Below are 21023 nucleotides of genomic sequence, written 5' to 3'. Positions count from 1 at the left end.
CGAATGAGATGAAAAACTTTTTAATTTTTAGTGCAGTCAATCACGCAGGGCATATCAGTATACAATAATTAGTACAGTTAGTACATAACATAAAATACGACTGTATAGTAATATATATCACCAAACCGTGTCAAGAACAGTAGACTGGAAAAATAAATATATACTTTATGTACTTATATACATATGAATGTATATAGCAAATAATACAAGAAATATTATAAATGAAATGAGAGCAGCGAATAATTTATTATCTAGGTATGGTCACATACAATTCTGCATGTGAAAATGTGGGTGATTGTTACGGTTTTAATTGCTTTATTACTCTTAACATAATAATATAGTTAATGATTCATTTGGTTTAATGTGACGATTTTGAGACTAATTATGTATATAGTTGGAATGTAGTTGTATGGTATATAGTGAAATTTTAAAAATAAATACAATTTATTTTCATATATTATAAATATATTATTCATATTATAAATATGAACATGGACAAGAATTTGTATATATACGTACGTATTTAATAGTGAAATTTTAGAATTACATAAAAATAATTAGTTTTAAACTTAATCTTATCAACATATCACAGTCAAAACACAACAGTATTTAATTTATTTTAATTCTTTAGATTTTTCACAATCCACTGCAAATAGCTATCGACATGTGTATAAATTCCTGGATATTCCAAACCACATTTATGACCATAAGAAACAATTCCTTCTAAAATCCAAGCGTTACTTTGATTACTTAGACGCATTAATGGGCCGCCGGAGTCGCCTGTACAACTGTCTTGAAGGTAAACACCTCCTGCGCATATCTGCTCTTCTGCTATAAGATGCTTTTTCGCATACAGGCTTTGACAACTTTCCCGGTTCACGAAAGGAACAGTTACTTTGTGCTTCACATCTGTTTGTTTAACTGATTTAATAAAATTTGTAAAAAAATGAATGTTTGCTAATTGAGATATTGAAATATAACCTGTGCCATTATGTCCCCATCCCGCTGTAACTAACTTCATGCCGTGTTGTAAAGGAACATTATCTACCTCGATATAAGGCAAACAAACTGGTTGTATGGAATCAGTAAAATTAATAACTCTATCAACTCGAATGAGAGCGATATCATGGTGATTATGAATTCGCAGATGTTGGTCACTTCCATACTGCTCGTGTACAACTATAGATTCTATACCAACACGTTCAAAAGGTGGAATGCAGGAAGAATTGGAACAGTCTATATGAGTTTTAATATTGTGGTCCCCTAATCGAATAGAAACTCTAAAATAATTGAATAAAATTGCAACTATATATTTCTTAAATAGATTCTTTTTATCACTTACATATGACCTACTTTCGTCTCAATTTTACCTTTAATACAGTGTGCTGCTGTTATGATGTAATAGTTATTTATAATTGAACCGGAACAAACCGAAACAAGAGCACCGTTTGCTACATTTAAAAAAAAATGGGAATCTATGACATATTTTTGTTTTGATTAATCGTATAATATATGTGGTAATACGATATTATATCATATATGATATTATATCATAGTGACAACATCAAAAAAAAAGATATCACAAACTTGTCTGATATTCTAAATTGACCATCCACGAAAATTCCGTTAGTTCTGCTTCAACTCCACCAAAAATTTTATTGGCAAGCGTGACACTACCGCAATAAGGCGGATATGGAATAATTGAACCGTCTTTAACGATTCCATTTGTTGCTGTTTTAATATTCTGCGGAAATTTTCTTATCGCTTCCGTTTTGGTAGGAAAAATAATTTTATCGCTGGGGAATATTACACGATCATTATGATTAAGTATCGTAGATATATGTGGCGAAATTTCAGTACAACAAACGAACGGCGGACTGCCAACACCTACTGGACATTCCAACGAGCTTATTATATAATTGTCCTGCTGAATACTCTGTTTTAGTATATTTTGCAAAGATTGACATTCGTTAATTGACTTGCATAATCCTTTAACTCCATTACCCTTCAAGCAGTGCTCTATTAAAAAAAAAATTTACGGTACAAACATTTTCTATATTATTTGATTAACTTATTTCTCCAAGAATTTCGACTCTTGTTATGTAAAATAAATAAACGAATAAAACAAAAAAAAAAACTCGTGAAAAAAACTGCGACATTTTTCTAAAACGCGAATATATAAATGTTGACCGAAGCACAGATAAAATATAACTAAATGCTATTTCCTCTAAGTAACGCTTCGGGTATTGTTAAGTAAGAATTTTTACACTTTGAGAAATGTTCTTGATAGTATCAATGTTTTAAAATACATGTGAGATCTACAATGTTGCGACTGTATTTTTAAACGCTTTTTATTTATTAATTATTTGTAGTTGTAGGTGTTTTATAAAAAAATTGGCTTATCGTAACGTCTTTAGGTAAACCTCTTCTGTATATAGCAATAAATTTAATGTTAAAATAAATATACACGTTGAAATATGATACTTTTACATATCACTAACCCTTTTTCAATTTAATTTTATACCAAATATTTAATTAAAATTGGGACACTGAATATGGATTATTAATATTTAAAATGCAATCCCTTTTGAGATTCCGTATGAAGTGCTTTCAAGTCAAAAAAAAAAAAAAATAAATGTCTCAATGATAAGGATATTAATTTCCTACACTTCCCTCCACTTTTACATTTATGTTTTATTTCCGTAAAATTATACACATTTCATATTACACATTTGAATTAAATTAAGGATTTTTAAAATGTATATTATTTATACTAATCTAATGTGTTCAAAAGTATTTAAAATTACTTAATTTAAGTTTTTGACAAAAAAAATAAAAACTGACAGCGGTGGGATTCGAACCCACGCCCTTTCGGACTGGTGCCTAAAACCAGCGCCTTAGACCACTCGGCCACGCTGCCCATAAATCATTTGCGTCTTTACTTTTATCTCTAAAACATTCAGATTTCAATATTTGTAATTTTAAAATGCCAATTATAAATGCACTATATGTAAATTAACAATATAAAATATTTTTCTTCCACAAATACAAACGTAATTATCGTAAATCACTTACAGAAAGCTTTTTAATTCGTCTAAAAGCTTTAAGCTTTAAAGTTTCTTGTTCAAACTTTTTCAAACAATTCTTATAGAAACAGAATTACTTATGCGCAATAAAAAGATATTTGAAACGAAAATTGTTTCCAACGTAATTCCAAAACGCATATTGATATGAAAGAACTGAGTAAAGACATTTACTTAACCACTCAGGAAAATACCCAGCGGCACCATTATGCCAGCGCTGAAAAAGTAAGCGAGGAGGTAATAGCTCTTCGTTTTTATTTTTCTTTGTTTTCGACATTTGTTTTCGACATAGGCAATTTCGGGGTTGAAATTATAAAAGAATGAAGAAGAAAAGCAAAGGAGTATTAAGAATTTCTTGTTTTGCCTGCATTGTATACATTTAGTCTATTTTTGATTTTAGTGAAGTGCGTGCAGTAAACAATTTTTAATTTTTAAAATTAAAATAAAATCTAAAAATATAAATAAAATTTGTGAATTTATCATAAACTCACTGTAAGTATATGCAAAATCAAGTAAATATATTTAAAATGATAATTGAAATTTTTGTTTTGTATTATGTAGATGCTACTGCGTCAAGAACGATTAATTTACCAATGTGCTGCGAATGCAGTCATTCTAAAGCAAGGGGTAAAATGTAGTCAGCTGTTTCAATTGGAAAATTTTACAATTCAAACTGAGGAGGATTTAATTCAATTTAATGAAGAAATCACTGCCGTTGTAGTAGTTGTAAGTTAAATTATATATGTTTCTTACTTTCAATTTCAACTTATTAATATATTCACATGTAAAAATTTTACTAATTCATATATTTCTTTTCATCTATTACGTTATTTATAGACTGCATCAATGAGACGCGTTATTAAAAAACAACCAATTACGCGAAAGATTTCGTGGAATTTTGGAGAATGGTACCCAAGACAAGAAGTCCTTAAGAGCGTTAGAGAATGTGACAGCAGCACTTTTTGGTATGGTATATTGTACATAATTAACTTTAGCGTATACAATAACATATTTTTGTATTTACAGATGCTTTAAGTACAGATGGTAAACCGGAACAAGTGATCGAGTTGAGTCTGGAAATCTCTTCAAGGTTTTAGTAACAGTATGTTATATTTTTTTATGTAAATATTAATATTTTAATTGTATAAAACATAAATATAAAATATAATTTATCCAAAAAAATTTATAGTATTTTATTTAAAAATCAATAGCATAGGTAAAATTTAAAAGGTAAGCGAACATGTCAGCGCTGATATGTTGCATTACAAATTCGAAAAGGTAAGCTAACATGTCAGCCCTGATATGTTGCATTACAAATTCGAAAAAGTAATCGAACATGTCAGCGCTTATATGTTGCATTACAAATTCGAAAAGGTAAGCGAGCATGTCAGCGCTGAAATGTTGCATTACAAATTTGAAAAGGTAATCGAACGATTCAGCGCTTGCCCGCAATGACATGTACGTGTTAAAGTAATTAGGAGTTTCATTTGAATAATCAGCGCTAGGCATTACCATTCAGCGCTGAGGGAATCGATTCCCTCAGCGCTGAAAGTCCCGCTGGGTAGACACGCAGTATCAAACTATTAAATTGTGAGCAAAATTATATAACATACAAAGTAAGCAAGAAAAATTAACTTTGGCTTTTCAAAAGCTTGAATACCCTCCACACAGCGTTACTGAAAATTTACTAAAAATGGTTTATAGATTAGAAACGTCAATTTATAAGTTTGCGTTAAAATAAATACAATTGATGAAAATTATAACTCATTTATGGAATCAAGTTTGATAAAATTATATACATACATATGTATGTATGTTAAAAAATGGAATAACTTGATTACAAATTCTTTAATCTGAAAATAACTCATTGAATACAGGTTGATCCAACTGATATGCTTTGCTCAAAATATAAATATATAGCAAGTTTTATCTATAAGAATAAATGGTTACCCTATTCGTGGTTTTAAGTTGGCAGAATTCAGTGACATACATACATATATCAAACAGAACTGGCATCCAAAATTAATCCGTTTTGCCTAAATTGTAAGAACTTACAATTAAAATGGTATCAAGGGTATGCAACTAAAATAGTAACTAACTAGGGTATAATTTATAAGTTCATTCCCCAATCTCAAAAAAAGAGATACTGATTTTTGATGAAAAATAAAAATATGCATATGCAAATGACCGAATGAATTCATAAAGTTGAGCTGTTTATGAAAATATACTGTTATAATGGAACGTACCGTGACGTTCTTCGATTTTTTATTTTCTCTGTTACAAACATGCATTATTTTCATATAGCATAGTAAAGGATTTACAATTATAGAGGGATGAAACCAAACTAAAAAAATTAAAGCGCAGTAAACTTCCTAATAGTAGCATAATATACTTATAGGTGAATCGCATTCATGAAAATAAGTATTCATATTTTAAAGTATACTTCTTTCTTATTCTTGTATTTTCATAACTATGCATACTTTGCTAGAACTATTTTAACCACTTTGACTATAGATATAAAAGTTATGTGTTGATTTATTAATATAAGTACATATATGAGTGTTTGTTTCTATTAATTATTACAAAATTTATTTGCAGTAAGTATATACCGCATGTCTTTATACATATGTATTCTTCTTATTAAACTTCTTATTAACTACTTTCACTCATATCACCGACAAGTTTATGGAAATGTTTCATATTATTGTTTCGCTCACGTCGTTTCCGAAACTATGCCTTATCACTTATCTGTTGCTTTTGGTGAATTTTGGAACCGAATTTTAATATTAAGTTTCATTCCTTGCAATATCAGATTCAGTGGAGCGTAGTTCCGTCAGTTACTGCTAAAAAATGTTTTCTGTCTGTACTTTTGACTTCTTAACGAATTGTTAGACAACGTGGTTTTTATCACTTCTCGATATGCGGCAAATTTTCAAGTGAACAAAAACATAATTCAAATATGTTGTGCTTTATTAAAATTTATCATCTTAAAAAAAAAGCAGCAGCACTCCTCGCATTAAAATAATATAGTATATAAAGCGCTATAGATTTTAATAAATCGCAAATATTGAAAATAAATTCTTGAAGAGGTATACGGCATGTTATTTAGTTAGCAACCTTTTATATAAAATATGAATTATGTATTTAAATACCTAAATATCTACAAATTCATGAACTAAATAATTGCAATTTTTTGGAAACAATATTAATTTATATTTTATGTTAGTTTAAATATAATTAATCAAATCCAAAAAGGTTAAAAAAGTTAAAAACTAGCATTGTATAAAATTTTTTCATCTTTGGATCCCCTATAATAATGTTTAAAATTTTACCATTTTACCAGGGTTGAACCCTTTTCATATGACGAAAAATGACGTCAGCTGTTCTTATTTTTTAATTGCATCCAAATAAAAAGGTCAAATTCATTTCAAAGATTTATAATTAAAAAAATTTAACGTCGACAAATTTGATCAATAACGCTCAAGGGACATATTACAACTAGAATGCGAAATGGAAGTTTTGCATAAAAAACATTTTTTAATAAAATACTCGAATTAATTGAAATTGCACAAATAACGAAATTTCACAAACTGAGGAAACCCCATTTTGGTTTTAATTCGGTAAATGTTACATCATCAAATGTTATTGAAATTACATACGCTCCATGAGCCAATTTTACGATTAAAAATTCTCAAAACACTGTATAATTAATTACAATTTTTATCAATAGAAAACTAATTTAGCATAAGTAAATCAGGATTGACTATTGGACAACGTTTAAAAAACGACGGTACTGCCACAACACTCCAGTTAGCCACATAGCTAAGGACTCGATTTATCATTTTGCCTGAAATGAGGCTAGTCAGTATAAGTGCGGTTACAGGCGTGTTACTTTTAAAAATACTGTAACATATAGTGTCATTTCAACAAAATGAGATGGTCTGCTATGAAAAAATACTCTCTGAATTGACTTTGAAAAGCAATGCGTCTTATATTCTTATTCTTTGCTTGATGAAACGCGAGGTGGTGTCTAAAGCACTTTTGCTAAATAGGTCTGTGACCACTTGGATGATTCACTATAATAAAAGCTGCGTTGAATTCTGATAATGAGTTATTCAAATTTTTAAAAGTAAAGATTGAAGCCCAGTATATCTTCCTGACGGAAATATATGTATATTGATTTTATATTGAAATTAATTTGAGAAAATGCAATTCTGAAATAGTGTGCGCATCCACAAGATCGAACAATATCAGCGCTCTGTCTTTATTTATTTTTGCACGTTCTCGACTCTCAAGTCGACATACCATGAAATATTGTACACAGTACAATATTCTGTTAGGTTTGAAGTTTTCTATTGATGGATGTAGCAATAGTGCCATTAGCAATACATTCATAAAATAGTTCAGGTATAATTAGTTGCTTATAAAGTAGAGTTTTATTTCTTAAACTTAACTTTTCTTATGCTAATGGTTTTATATCATTCAGAATTATATTACAAACCAGCTTCTTGACTCTTATATTTTCTAACCAAGTGTATCTTCTGTCAAAAGTTAGACTTAAGTTTTTGATATTGTCCTACTATTCCATTTCTACATAATTGACTTTTTTGCTTGGATTTTGATTTCTACGTCTTGTAATGAGCATAGCTTTCGTTTTTTCAGCATTTACTGTAACTTGAAACTTTCCTCCTTCTCAAATAAGTTATTATCTTGTCAGTATGCAGTTATAAATTATATACAATAGAATTAAATAATTTTGTCAGCGGGAAGACAACTAAAGAAAGTACTGCGTTAATGATATCTTTAATTCTTTTTATTACTGAAGACGAAAGATTTTTCAAACATATGTTATTGATTCCATCCAGTCCAGGGGATGTTCTTTTTCCGAAATTACTAATTAAAATGGTGATTTCTTCGTTATCTGTTAAAGGAAAGGATCCACCTTCTATTATTAATAAAATATAAATTTCAAAAGATTTTGCAAAAGCTTCTGCTTTTTACGCTTTAGTATAGCACCAACCAGTGGCATCACGAATTTAAGGTATTGTAGAACTTGACTTTAATGGGAATTACTTGCTTAATCCACAGAAGGCATTGTAACCAGCCTCAATATTATTTACAAAATCGCCCCATTTTTCATTTTGAAACTCAAGTACCATTTTTCTAATAAAATTTATTTGCCTATTAGCTTTCATTTTCTTAACTGGATCACCCTTTCTAAGATCTATTTTCCTTAAACAATTACGTCGCCGAATAAAAGCCTTAATGATTCTGAGAAGATCAAAACAGTTATGCAAGATACTCTTGTATTTTGAATTCTCTCAGTAATTTCTTTTATGTAAACAAACAATTTCAAAACTGAATAACGTGCGCTAACTTGATTTCTTTAAGAGGATCTGTGCTACATAAGTAAAAGATATCGATGGGTGCACGAATGTAGTAGTTTACCTACTACTGTCTTATTTGATATTCTTTTTCAGTGCTATGTTGAGATTGAAAGAGCAGCAATTGTAATTAACTGGATATTTTTTTACAGTTACCGTTAAGTTTTTATCAGTCGATATTTTGCATTTAATAAAATGATGATTGCCATCATACTTTACACATCTGGGAAGAGCCCAACAGTTAATGGCTGCATGGCCATAATGCTGGTAGTTATTGCATTGAATCATTCCTGTCTTGGGTTTTCATTTTGAACTTTTAAGTAGCAAATATATCTTACATTGAAAATATTTTTCTTTTCTTTTGACAATCACACCTTCATCCAATTTGTGAACAATGATGAACTAGTCTTTAGGTAATGACACTCGATGAAAGCCCTTCGTTTCTAGGTCTAGTTTAATTTCTCCTGATTCAAACCCTTCAGATCACGAATTACTAATAATACCTTTTCTTCTGAAAGACGGTAAGTATGATACTGAGTTTTTGTCTCAATGAGGTTTTTAGTAAGACTTTTATGATCATTCGGAGTCTTTAGATATATTCGTATGCCAAAGTTTTAATTTTTTATTTCAAGATTTAATTTCTATTCCAGATTTTTTCCAGCTTGAAATTCTTCGTTTTGAGAGATTTGATTTCATCTTATATTATTACTTAGGGTTAAATTTTAATTTTTAAGTCTTCTTGCAAATCCTTATTTGGTGAGAAACCCGTAAAGGATTGCGACTACTCCATAAATTTAAGCTAAAAGGTAATTGCTTCTAAAACTAATATTATTTAGAAATTAAAATATCAGAGTTAACTATTTTCTATTCTTATTTTCATAAAAATAAATTAACAATAAATATGTACGTTTATTTAACATTTGACACAAAATATTTTGCTTTTACAATCATTCGTCACTAACAACAAATCTTAGTAATGAAGACTTATCACAAGAACAACATATTTTTAGAAATAAATGTACACGGACGGCTAAACCAAATATTTTCATATGCAAAAATTATATACATATATCCATGTACATATATAATCTGACAACTCTTAACAGGATCGGCATTAAGTACAATAACGCAGATGACTTATCGCTTACTAGTACGAAGAAACCTTCATAAAACTGGATAAAAAAAATTTCGAAAATTTTTCGCTAAATACGCAATGACTGCTTGGCCTTCAATAATTTTACTGAACCAATGTTATCCCATAGTAAATGAGCAATTGTATGTAAATTTGTTAAGAGCAGTGTTTGCAGCAAAATATATATTGATCAACAAGGCAAGCGCTCGAATTGTAAAAATATTGTATCGAAACCGCATATATTTCATATTTTCTGCTTTAAATAAATTATTCTTATTATGTAAAATGATAAAGTCGATAATAAATAACTTTTTCAAATATATTAAATATTATTATGCATTCCATATGAAAACATACAAAATATATACATATTTATACCTAGTGAAAGGCAAATCTTTTTCTAGAATAATGGTTCCAAATAAAACTTATGTGTCTGTATTCCTTAAATTTTTGAAAAAACTTACATATTATTTTACTTTTATTTTAAACCTTATAATAGAAATATTATGTCTATATTTTTGCAAAAAAAAAATAAAATCTTCTTTCGATATGCCTGGAGTTTGTCGAACAATAAATTTCAAACTTGTGAAGTTGTTTTTATTTTGCAAAAAGTCAATATACGGAGATCACTATTTATATTTTGAGCCTTGGCAACACTGATTGTTGTTAGGTGTCATCTGACGATCCATACGAAAGTTTGACATTATTAAACATAATCTACCTTAGACTTTTTGTCAAAAGAATGTTATTTGTATTATTTACGCGAGTAAATTTTCGTGCGATGATTTATTACGACTTTCAACGTGAATTCTCAAGACAAGAGTGTATCGATCAACTTACTTCTACATTTGGCGATAAAGTTCAATTCTTTGTCACTGTGAAACGGTAGTACAATAATTTGAATCGTGGCCGCAGTTCGCTCACTGACGATATTCGTGCTGTGCAAAAATTGATAAGGCAAGATCGTCATGTGACATACTGTGAGATTAAGGGAACCCTAGGCATTAGTTCCACCAGCATATTTGTTCTCGTTGGATCCCCCATCATTTGACAAACTCTCAAAAAGATGATCGTATCGATTGGTGCGCACAAATGCGTATGAGCCAGAACGTAAACTGCAGTTGACTGTATGACTGTATCGATGTTTCAAGAAGAACCAAATCCAGCAAAAAATGTTCGCGCTCGAAGCACTTCGAAACAAATAGTCGCTTGTTTTTTAGAGAAAACTGGTCATGTGGGAACTATATATGTACCAATACAGGAACTTAAAACGGTCCATTCTGAATGGTATACAACCATTTGTTTACCGAAAATCTTCAGTGAAATACGGAAATCAAACAAGCGCCGACGGATTAATAAATATATTATTAATTATATATTATTAATTAATAAATATATATTATATAAAAATATAATGTCCGTACTCTTTACTGAAAATATGCGTCTTCACAGCTGTTTAATGTCATTTGTGTAACAAGAAATACAAAAACAAAATACAAAACCATGTACTTCCCAACCAGTGGTCTGCGAGATGATTAAAAATGGTCCGCGAATCAAATTTAACAGGTATGAATACATAACTTATAAAATGTCACTAAGATCTCACTTATCAGAAATTTATGCACAAAACATTTCGAACTAATTATATACCTATTTTATAGCTTATACACTATATTTTATAGCTTATACACACTATATTAGAGATGCATAAAGCATATTAAAATAATTATACAGTTTATTATTCTTAAACTTTGTGCTCTCTACTAAAAACATAGTGATCCTATGTGCTCCCTACATAGTGATCCTTGGGTATATTGATAATAGTGATCCGAAATAATTTATATCTTCTATAGCTGTTATATAATAAAGAACAATTCCGGAGTCGGATTTGACGTAAACCAAAGTCTTAGACATTTGATCTTGACCTCTTCAACAATCAATGAAACGATTATTAATTTCCGTAACAAAGAAAATTCCTTTATATCAGACTAATATGGGCACATAAATGTATTTTTTACATAAAAAAGTATGAGGCCAAGATGTGAGTGAGAAAAGCATCAGTAGCTGGAATTGAAAACAGATATATGACTCGAAAATTCAATATATCAAACGGTTATAACTTAAATTTGCTAAATGTGTCGCTTGAAGCGAATGCATACTACTGTTTCGCAACAAATAACTTTCAGAGAGCCGAATACCGGACCTGTGCAATTTAAAAGAAGATTTCCTTGTTTTGATGACAACACTTACCAAGGCAAATCCTTCAAAGCACTTTCTAACAATAATCATGAGATCTTTTTTGACATTGATAATCTTTCTATAATTTTCAGATTAATTTGTAAAGACCGCAATCGTGAACATTGTAATAGCTATAGAGTAAACATAAAATAGTTCAAAATTGATTTTAGAAAACATGATTGGTTTTGTTTCAAGTTTACTATGATAATTCATTATACAAGTGTATGGACTTCAATAAATTGGAGGTTTTAGTTATTGTCTTAGAATTTTAGAAAAATACTTGTCTTCAACCTTTAACAAAAACAATTTTTTCTTTAAATACTGAAGAAAAATATTTGAAAAGAAAACAAATGATTCTTATATGCCTTTTAGACGCAGTGAGAATGCGAAATATTGAATAATTTGCGCTAACAACAAAAAAGTCGGTCAGAACGAAAGTATAAAAATGTTAGTTCTAAAATAAATACAAAAAACTTGAAAATGCTCAGACACCATAAAAGGGAACAATAAGAGAATCAGACAGTTTCGCTTTTATTGAGCTCTACGTGTTTTATTTCTCGTTTAAAATACAACACATACTCTACATTCATATTCGCTTCAAGTCCTAGTAACACAAAATATACGATCAAAAATATAGAAAATCGTGCAAAAGGAAACAAGCAATTGAAGTCAATTCGGTTGGACGCGGCATCAGAACATTGAGGCATGAAAAAAACAAATTTAACAGAGTATAGGAGCAATGGAAATTCTGCATACATACTCATTATAGATACATACATATATATAAGTGTATGTTTATATATACATATGTATATCAGAACTAAATATTTTAAGGTTTGAAGTTTTCGGAAACACTTTTATGACATTGACCATGATATTACAACCTGATATCAGCTTTTTACTTCAAATGCATTTATTGTTCACATATTTCAACCACATACATATGTATGTATATAAGTCTATATATGTGTATAAAAGTGTATACATACATTCATGCGCATATTTTATATTTGCACAACGAGAGTGAAGTTAAGCTTTAAGGTTTCAGTACTCATTCAAGAATTAATTCAAAACATTCTCAATACATATTAGGGTGTATATTGTATACCTATATATGTAAGTACAGGTATCAGATATGTACATATTCTTCTATATACAAAATTAAAAAAATATAGAGTGCATATACATATCTATATACATATACATATGTATATGTCGGCAGTTATAGACCGCATCATGTAAAAATATAAGAAATTGGTTTGAAAATCATTTTAACATAAGTTTAAATATTTATATACATATGTACATACATATATACATATGTACATCCCTGCAAAAAAGACAAAGTTTGAAGTCCTGCAATTGTTACACAGTTTTAAAAAGCTGAAAATTGTGAAATTATGTAACAATTAGATAAAAACAACAAAAATAACCGGTTAAGCAGAACCAGCAAAAAAATGTGTAACAAAAAATGAAACTTGCAAACACAACAAAGTATTCGTTTCCTTTCATTCGATAAAAAGTAAAACTGAAAATAACTGCAAAAAAAGCCATACGATAAAATCAAGAGTTGGGAGAGTTGGAAGAGAGCTTATATAAAGTGAGAAAAGCAAAGGAATGAAAACTCACGAATACATATGCATTTGCTAAAATGAAATGCATCAGTAGTTGTGAATACAGAAATGCATTTTAATAAATATAATTTGTGTATATAAATATATATGTATGTAAGTAAAAATTAAAGTTTCAAGGTTTGAGTATGAACTAGCATGTTATTTAGAGTGTGTACACAGAAGAATACGGTGCAAGCTTTTATGCCATGTTGCAACATTAAGCAGAGTAGAAGTTGTATTCTGGACTAAATTAGAGAAATGGAATGCAGTTATCAACGAATACCACTCTGACATTGTCAACACTTTGCCACCATGTTGCCCTTGGACTTGCACTTGAATACATAGCAACGAATAATGAAAGAATAAGGGAAACTTATGTGATTCTCTAACTACCCAGTAGAAAACGGATCGATCCGTCATCGAAGACGTCTTCAAGACATGGATACGTACATGAAGACCGATCGATCCAAATGTATGACGGTCTTCGAAGACACTTTCATACAAATTAGCCAAATGTCTTCAATGAATTTTTGTCGTACATGTCTCGAAGACCGTCTCGAAGACCATGTCTTGCATAACGGACGCATTCGACAGAAAGTTGTGCGCTCTTAGTGCAGTGCTCATATAATTTTTTCACCCTTTTTTTTATTTCTACTCTTTTATTGCGCTCTTTAAATTTTAAATGAATTTCAATTTTCTCTTTAAATAAGTAGAAAGAAATTGTTGTATTTTGTACTTTTATTTATTTTATATAATAATTTTTTACATTACATTCAAAATTAAAAGTTTTAGAAGTAAATTATAAATTTTATTATAAATTATTATAAATTTTATTAAGATATTAATAATAAACTAGTAAAAACTAGTAAACATAATGAAAATTAATTTAAATATTTAACTTAATATAACTTAGCATATCTAAAATTAACTAAAATTAATGTAAAATAATTTATAGAATTTCGCTATCATCAATTGTTGAAGTTTTATATGTTTTCAAAAGCGTTGAAAAGAATTTTGGTACAATTAAACCTTCTGATCTTAATAGTTCTAAAATATCATTACCACAACGCCTGTTAATCCTGTGTTTTTTAAATATAACAGCTAATTTTTCACAAGTGTTTTTAGTTTTTTTATTTTCAACATCCTTTGTTTCGTTTCTTAAACAACTTTCACTGGAATTATTGTCTTCAATATTAATATCAATATATTTTCCAGGAACTAAGTCAATATTTAATTTGTTTTGATTTAATTTATTTTTTTTAATATTTCATAGTTTAATGATTTTGTTTCTTTATTCATTTTGATTTTTTTAATATTTATTTCACAAATGTTTATTTACTACACTTCAAAATTATTGCGTCACTTCATTTATAAAACATAGCGTCATCTGAGGCAAAATTCAAATTCGTTGCTATGAACACTAAAAATGAGAGAGGAAGCAAAGAAAGAGTATTTATATTCATGTTTTGAGCAATTGTTTTGCAAATTTGCTTGAACATGCGGACGCGGTATCAAAGACCGTCTTGAAGACAATGTCTTCGAAGACCACTTTTTCTACTGGGTATGTATGGTAAATTCATACGTTAGTGTGAGTGTGTACTACAGATATTTTGCAGCTCTCGTTGTTATTAATTTTGCTTACTGATCTTAGGTGTGAGGGCGCTGTTTTTAGGATTATGGTTTTATGCCTTCTGCTTCCTACTTTTTACTTTTACTGTACGCAGAAGTGTACAGACATATGTATGTATATAGACGAAGATAAAATAAGTTGTTTTCTATTTATTTTTAGGTAGGAAAGGTAATGTATAGAAATACACAAATTTTTGTTCACATGTAAATATTACTATGGGTTTATATTTCTATTGGAATTAACTTTGACTATTGCAAATTTTAAAATTAGTACACAAATACAAGTAATTATGGTGGATTGGCAGTTTCAATTGCTTATATTAATTGTGGCATTTTTAAATAGCAATTAGTTTTACAATGATACGAATTTGAATTTAAATAAAAAAGTCGAAAGATTTGAAAATGTAAGAAACAAAACATTCAGTAAATGAATATTCAGTCTAACTTTTTATTCAACTTACATTTTTTGGACTATTTGAACGTTGTGATGTAAGGTTTGTCACCAATGTGTATGTATACACTGCAGTTCATGACAAATTCATATTATAGATATTGGTGACTTAACCAAAACTTGACCATTGAAAACGGAATTTAAAATAAATTTAATTAAATATTTTGTAAGATAAATAGGATGATATATGTATGTATATTTTTGATGAGATTTAATATTTATTGAAATAATTTAAATTATCTTCACTTTAAACTTTTCCCCTTCAGTTTAGCTCTGAAAAAGACTCATTTATACTGTTAGCAGTTGTTTCCAATATTAAATATTTGAATTTTTTATTCAAACTTATTGTGCGGAAGTCCTTGACTCTTTGATCAAGGTTATCAATTATTATAGTCTCATAAATAAATAAAATTTTGTGTTAGAGATTCAAAACAGAACAAATATAGTATTTTCTTCAAACGTGCTGTGAAAAATATTTATTAAGTCTGTAGTTCTTAATACTTAATATATGCCTTTAATATCATACGTACTTCATGTAGTACTTCATACTTCTATTTATGACGATTAACCAGCTGAAACTATCTTATCTTTGTTATATACATATATTAAAAGCAAATTTCCTTTTCTGGTCGTTGATCGTTTTTCATAATGCCTGAAAGTGATTAAATCATAATTTTTTTCATTCTTTATATACATAGTTATTTAGTTGAAAACGTGAATTACATATGTGTATGTATATGTACATACATCTAATATTCCATAACTGAAAAATTTTATTCAGATCTGGTCCGATTAAAATATATATATAAACAGATGGTCACACAACGAATTCTTCAAAAAAAAATTATAAACATCAGTTAAGATTTTAATATATAGGAACTTTAATACACATACATATAACATATGTATATATAATTAAACGGTTATGATTTATGTATATTAAAATATGTACTAGTATTGAGTAACTCCTCTAAATAACTCAATAATTATCAATATTGTAAAAATTAATGCAATGTTTTTAAGAAAAAATAGTTTTCTCTTAGTTTATAAAAAAACGGTTTAGTTTATTGATTACATCTAAAAACTAATTTTTAACACATCTAAAAAAAAAAGAAGGAACAAGCAAATAGTAGATGCTTCATTTGTAATATAATTACATACATACATATCTCCGTGAAGATTATTGGAGCGAATTTATTTTTAATATTTCTACTTTGTGAATTTAATACTTTTCATTTAAAATTATAAAAATTGTGCTTAAATATAAAAGCTAAGTTTTTTAGTTTGAATGAATATATTCCTTCCAATTGAGACACCCTGTAAATGTAAAATATTTAAAAATTTGTCTAATTTACCCCAATCTTTATATACTACATAGGCATAGACAAAAATCACACAATCCTTGCAAACGCAACGAAACAAACTAATCGTAGCACGACCATGAAAACAAAATGAAAAAAGACGACGATATGAAAGTAAGCCCTTTTTGTTTTCGCTTTCACTCAACCACGTGCACAAACACAGTCCTACATAAATATGTATATATTTGTCAGAATACATAATCATAGTGTTCCTTCTTTCCACATTTTATATACAATGAATGAATGTGTCTCATGCTGGGTACGTGATTTTCTTTTAGTCAACAAAAATTTTTCCATTTTCCTAAATGTACATGTTGCTTTCCCTTTCACACCAATCCATGTATGAGTGGCTACAATTTCATCCATTTATATTTTTATACTTTTAGTTACGTGATGTTCTTTCGTTTTGTATAAATAGTAGATAGGTAATAGAAACTGAGTTATGAGAACATGGGACATTTTGAAATATACATACTTCAATATACATACATATTTATGTAAATTGTTACCTACGATTTACTTTATTCAGCAAAAGAAAACTAAAACATATTTGAAACGAATTTTCAAAGTTGCTTATTCATAAATCTAATAACAACACCCTCAGCAGTGTCATTAAATAAACTAAATTATGCTTAAAACAAACTGCGAATCAGTCAAAGCGAATTACGCATCAAAGCTGCTTTGCCATTGGTTTTGATGCATAGAGTGGGAACTGTAAATACAAGCTCCATGTTTGGTGTTTATGTACTGAAAAGTATTTCGAATTGTAGTAATAAAAGTCCTATATTCGCGTCTATTTACAGCAACCCTATTTATTTTGCTCCATAAGATGTTATATAACTATGTACATATTATGAATAAATAAAAACAAGTGCCTTCAAAATATTTGAGTTAACACCCGAGTGACGTGGTTTCCCATACACTAATTTTATATTTTGGGAGACTAGCCTCTTGGAATGGGCTTGGTTATTTTACAATCGAATGAATGGGTGAAATTACAAAATATCGCCACACTTATAGTTTAAGATGTTGAATTTAAGCTGTTCAGTTTTTTGGAGAAATTAAGGATCTTACATATGATCCTAAGCGACCACCAGTGACAACACGATAGATCTAGAGATAAACATTAAATAATCCTCCTAGTTTTTTATTAAATTTAGAACGTATCGATAAAATTGTATTACATTAGTGATACGGTATGCATATTAAGCCTGCTGTTAAAAAACTGGTCTTTGTAAGTAGAAAACTAAGCAAGTATTTGCGATTGGGTGAATAATGTATCTTCCGAAATAATATTATGTTTGAAAAGTATTCCTTTATTTATACGTAACAAACGTCTATGATTTTTAATTATCATATTATTGGTTAAAATCACTTTTTGACCGTTTATGGATTAACGTAGGTCCCACATGCAAACAATTTCTCTTACAAGTCCTAAATAAATACATCTGTAAATATCCTACCTAAAGAAACATTGTTAACATAGCTGTAAGGTAAATTACAAAAACCAATAACTATCACCCTATAACTCAGACTCAGGGATTGCTCGGTTGTTTCCGGTTTATGTGTATAGCTCCAAGTCTTATCTGAAGTTACCATGCATTTTAAATTATCTTGATAATCAGAAAGCATTGTTTGACTACTTCTTTGCTCAACAACATTGATGGTGGTGGTGGAGCAATGGCACAGTGCTACAGAAATGAAAGTGGGCCAGCTTTAAGTCAAAAATATTTCTTCATTAACTCCATTAACTCCATTAACATTGACTTCCACTCGCACTAAAACTATTAAGCTTACTTAGAACCTTTTTTGGCGAGCTACATTAGATTATTTTAAGTAAAACATAATAACTACCTAATATAAGTTGTTTCATTATCGTCAAATCCCGTATGACCATAAGGGATCGTCAAACGAGTATTACGGAATGTGTAATGTCAGATTACACAAAGTTATGTATGATCGTTTTTAAATTGAATGTGAATTCTGTCTACTATGCCGCAATGATAATTTAGTATCTTCCAAATGATTTTTTTAACGGATCATGATATACGAATAAAATGTATGAGATGATTTCTATTATGTTAAGTCTTAAGTATTTCTAAATTTATAGTATTTTTTAGATTGAAATATGTGAGATACAAATATATTCATAACAAATATGGTCATATGGTTTCGACGTGAGACAGCATTCATCCCTAGGGGCGTCTATTGTCTGATCCACTTTCGTTCATTAAGCGCGATCAATTCTCGCTGAACTTGAAGGAGAATTGACTCTCCGCTGGAGTGAGAACATGGTATGCATTTACATCTTCTTTCTTCAACTGCGGCTTTAAACATATTTTTCACTAGAGTTTGTTTGTCATTCACTCTTACGACATGACCAACACGTACGTGATTAAACCTTAGTAACGTCAAATCTCTAGTATTGCCATAATGAAAGCCAGCGTCTTTTCTTTTTATCAATTTGGGACACTTTTTTCAAATTTACTTCAATAGAAATCAATGCTAGTAATAGAGATTCAGACTTATCGTTTGACGACGCAGTCAAGCTTATAGTAAATGAAATTCTTATAATCCTACCAAATATATAGCATCTTCTTCACCTTCTTTGTAGTTAACACCGAATGGAATCGTAGATAAAAATTTAATTCCAATTTTTATGGCTTTGTTTATGAGTTATCTAAACAGGCTTAAAACGACTATTCAAATACAGGCTTCCTTAAACCTTATTACAAATTTTATGAACTTACGTACAGTAATTTTCACAACAAAAGCGAAAACACCATTTTCTACAGATGTTTGCGATAGGATATTTTCCTCAAACATTGCCCAAATCTTTTTATCAACTGTTTAAACAAAACATCAATAAAAAATTATTAGTTAAAATACTCGTTAGATATCAAGCAGAAAAGAGGTCTGAATATTCAACTTCGACCTGTCAGCTGTCAAGTACTACGTGGATTGATAAATACCCGCCCTAAGTAATAAAAACGTATTTTTTTTGGAAAATTATATTATATGCTTCAATAAGATCCCTTTTAGTTCGACACACCGAGTCCAACGATCTTTTGGATGCCTTTTAAATAAGAAGATTTATCAAGTCCTCCAAAATATACCTCAGTGGAATGGGAACCATTTCATCATTTGATGCAAATCTCTTTCTCTGAAGCTATCTTTTCAAGTTCGGAAACAGCTAAAAGTAACTGGGAGCCAAATCTGAGAATACGATGGGTGAGGACACAATTTGTACCATAATTTACTTAGTTTTGCCATGGTTCTCATTAATATGTGAGCGGGTAAATTATCCTGCAAAGACAAAATTTTTTTTTTTCGACAAATTTGGTCGTTTTTCATTTAATCGATCCAATAATTTGCAATAGGTGTCTGCCGTTATTTTTTTTCTTTTTCCAAATTGATTAAGAAAATTTTTCCAACCGATCGTGGTCGTTTGGGAGCACTATCCCCGGGCTGTATCTGTTCTCTGGCGTGTTGTTTTCCGTCAGGTGTGAAGTTATGGATCCATATTTCATCAATTGTCACTATTAACCACTCACAGCCAGCTAGATTGTGCATAAATATTTTCAAATAATATTTTAAATGAAGAAGTCGTGGTCGTTTTTGGTCAATTGTGTGTAAATGCGGCACCCATCTTACCGAAAGCTTTGTCAGACCCAAATAATCAAATGATATGTTTGTAATCTTTGCTATCTCACGTAATTTAATTTTGGGATCATCAAACACAATATCTTAATATTTTCAATATATTTTTCAGTTATAACTTCTTCTGGACGATCCGGACGCTCTTCATTAACCACGTTTAAATTATTTGCTAAGACGTAACCGAACAACTGATGAAGTCAAAATTTTTACAGGTGTCGTTTAAAACTTGGCACATAGGTATACAAAATATACTTGATTTTGTTCCTGCATTGCTATCTGTTGTAAAGTCAGGTAATCCAATCCACCTATTAGAAATTCATTAAAGTTTGATCCAGAAGACTAACTATAAGAATAAAAATTAAAAATGGCGACAAAATAGAATACATGATTGCAGGAGTGTAATATTGTCACTCTTTCAAGTATGTGCACAATATGTGCGAAAACATATAAAGTGTTATTTGCATGGAAGATA

General features: G+C 29.4%; 1 protein-coding gene and 1 non-coding gene across 2 annotated transcripts; both read right to left on the bottom strand.

Moving 5' to 3' along the window:
* Window positions 1–456: 456 nt before the first annotated feature.
* Window positions 457–2189, bottom strand: LOC119675503 (serine protease 7-like). Its single transcript, XM_038086711.1, has 5 exons — window positions 2072–2189; window positions 1588–2019; window positions 1343–1451; window positions 982–1280; window positions 457–921 (listed from the first exon to the last, which is right to left on the bottom strand). The coding sequence occupies exons 1-5, from the start codon at window positions 2157–2159 to the stop codon at window positions 620–622; spliced, it is 1230 nt and encodes a 409-aa protein (XP_037942639.1). The 5' UTR covers window positions 2160–2189; the 3' UTR covers window positions 457–619.
* Window positions 2190–2840: 651 nt separating this feature from the next.
* Trnal-uag lies at window positions 2841–2920 on the bottom strand. Its single transcript has one exon. It is a non-coding gene; the product is annotated as a tRNA-Leu (tRNA).
* Between the last annotated feature and the right edge of the window lie 18103 nt (window positions 2921–21023).

The sequence above is a fragment of the Teleopsis dalmanni genome, chromosome 2 (genome assembly GCF_002237135.1).
Source record: "Teleopsis dalmanni isolate 2A chromosome 2, ASM223713v2, whole genome shotgun sequence".
Lineage (NCBI taxonomy): Eukaryota > Metazoa > Arthropoda > Insecta > Diptera > Diopsidae > Teleopsis > Teleopsis dalmanni.
Note: the sequence above shows the minus strand (reverse complement) of the source record. Positions and strands in the feature narration are given on the sequence as shown.

What these genes read in the sequence shown, in the direction of transcription:
- LOC119675503 (XM_038086711.1), bottom strand. Translation starts at nt 2,159, where the DNA reads ATGTCGCAGTTTTTTTCACGAGTTTTTTTTTTTGTTTTATTCGTTTAT. An exon ending in CGAAATTCTTGGAGAAATAA is followed by an intron (nt 2,020 to 2,071) that starts GTTAATCAAATA and finishes TTTTTTTAATAG; the next exon opens with AGCACTGCTTGAAGGGTAAT. An exon ending in ATGGGGACATAATGGCACAG is followed by an intron (nt 922 to 981) that starts GTTATATTTCAA and finishes TTATTAAATCAG; the next exon opens with TTAAACAAACAGATGTGAAG.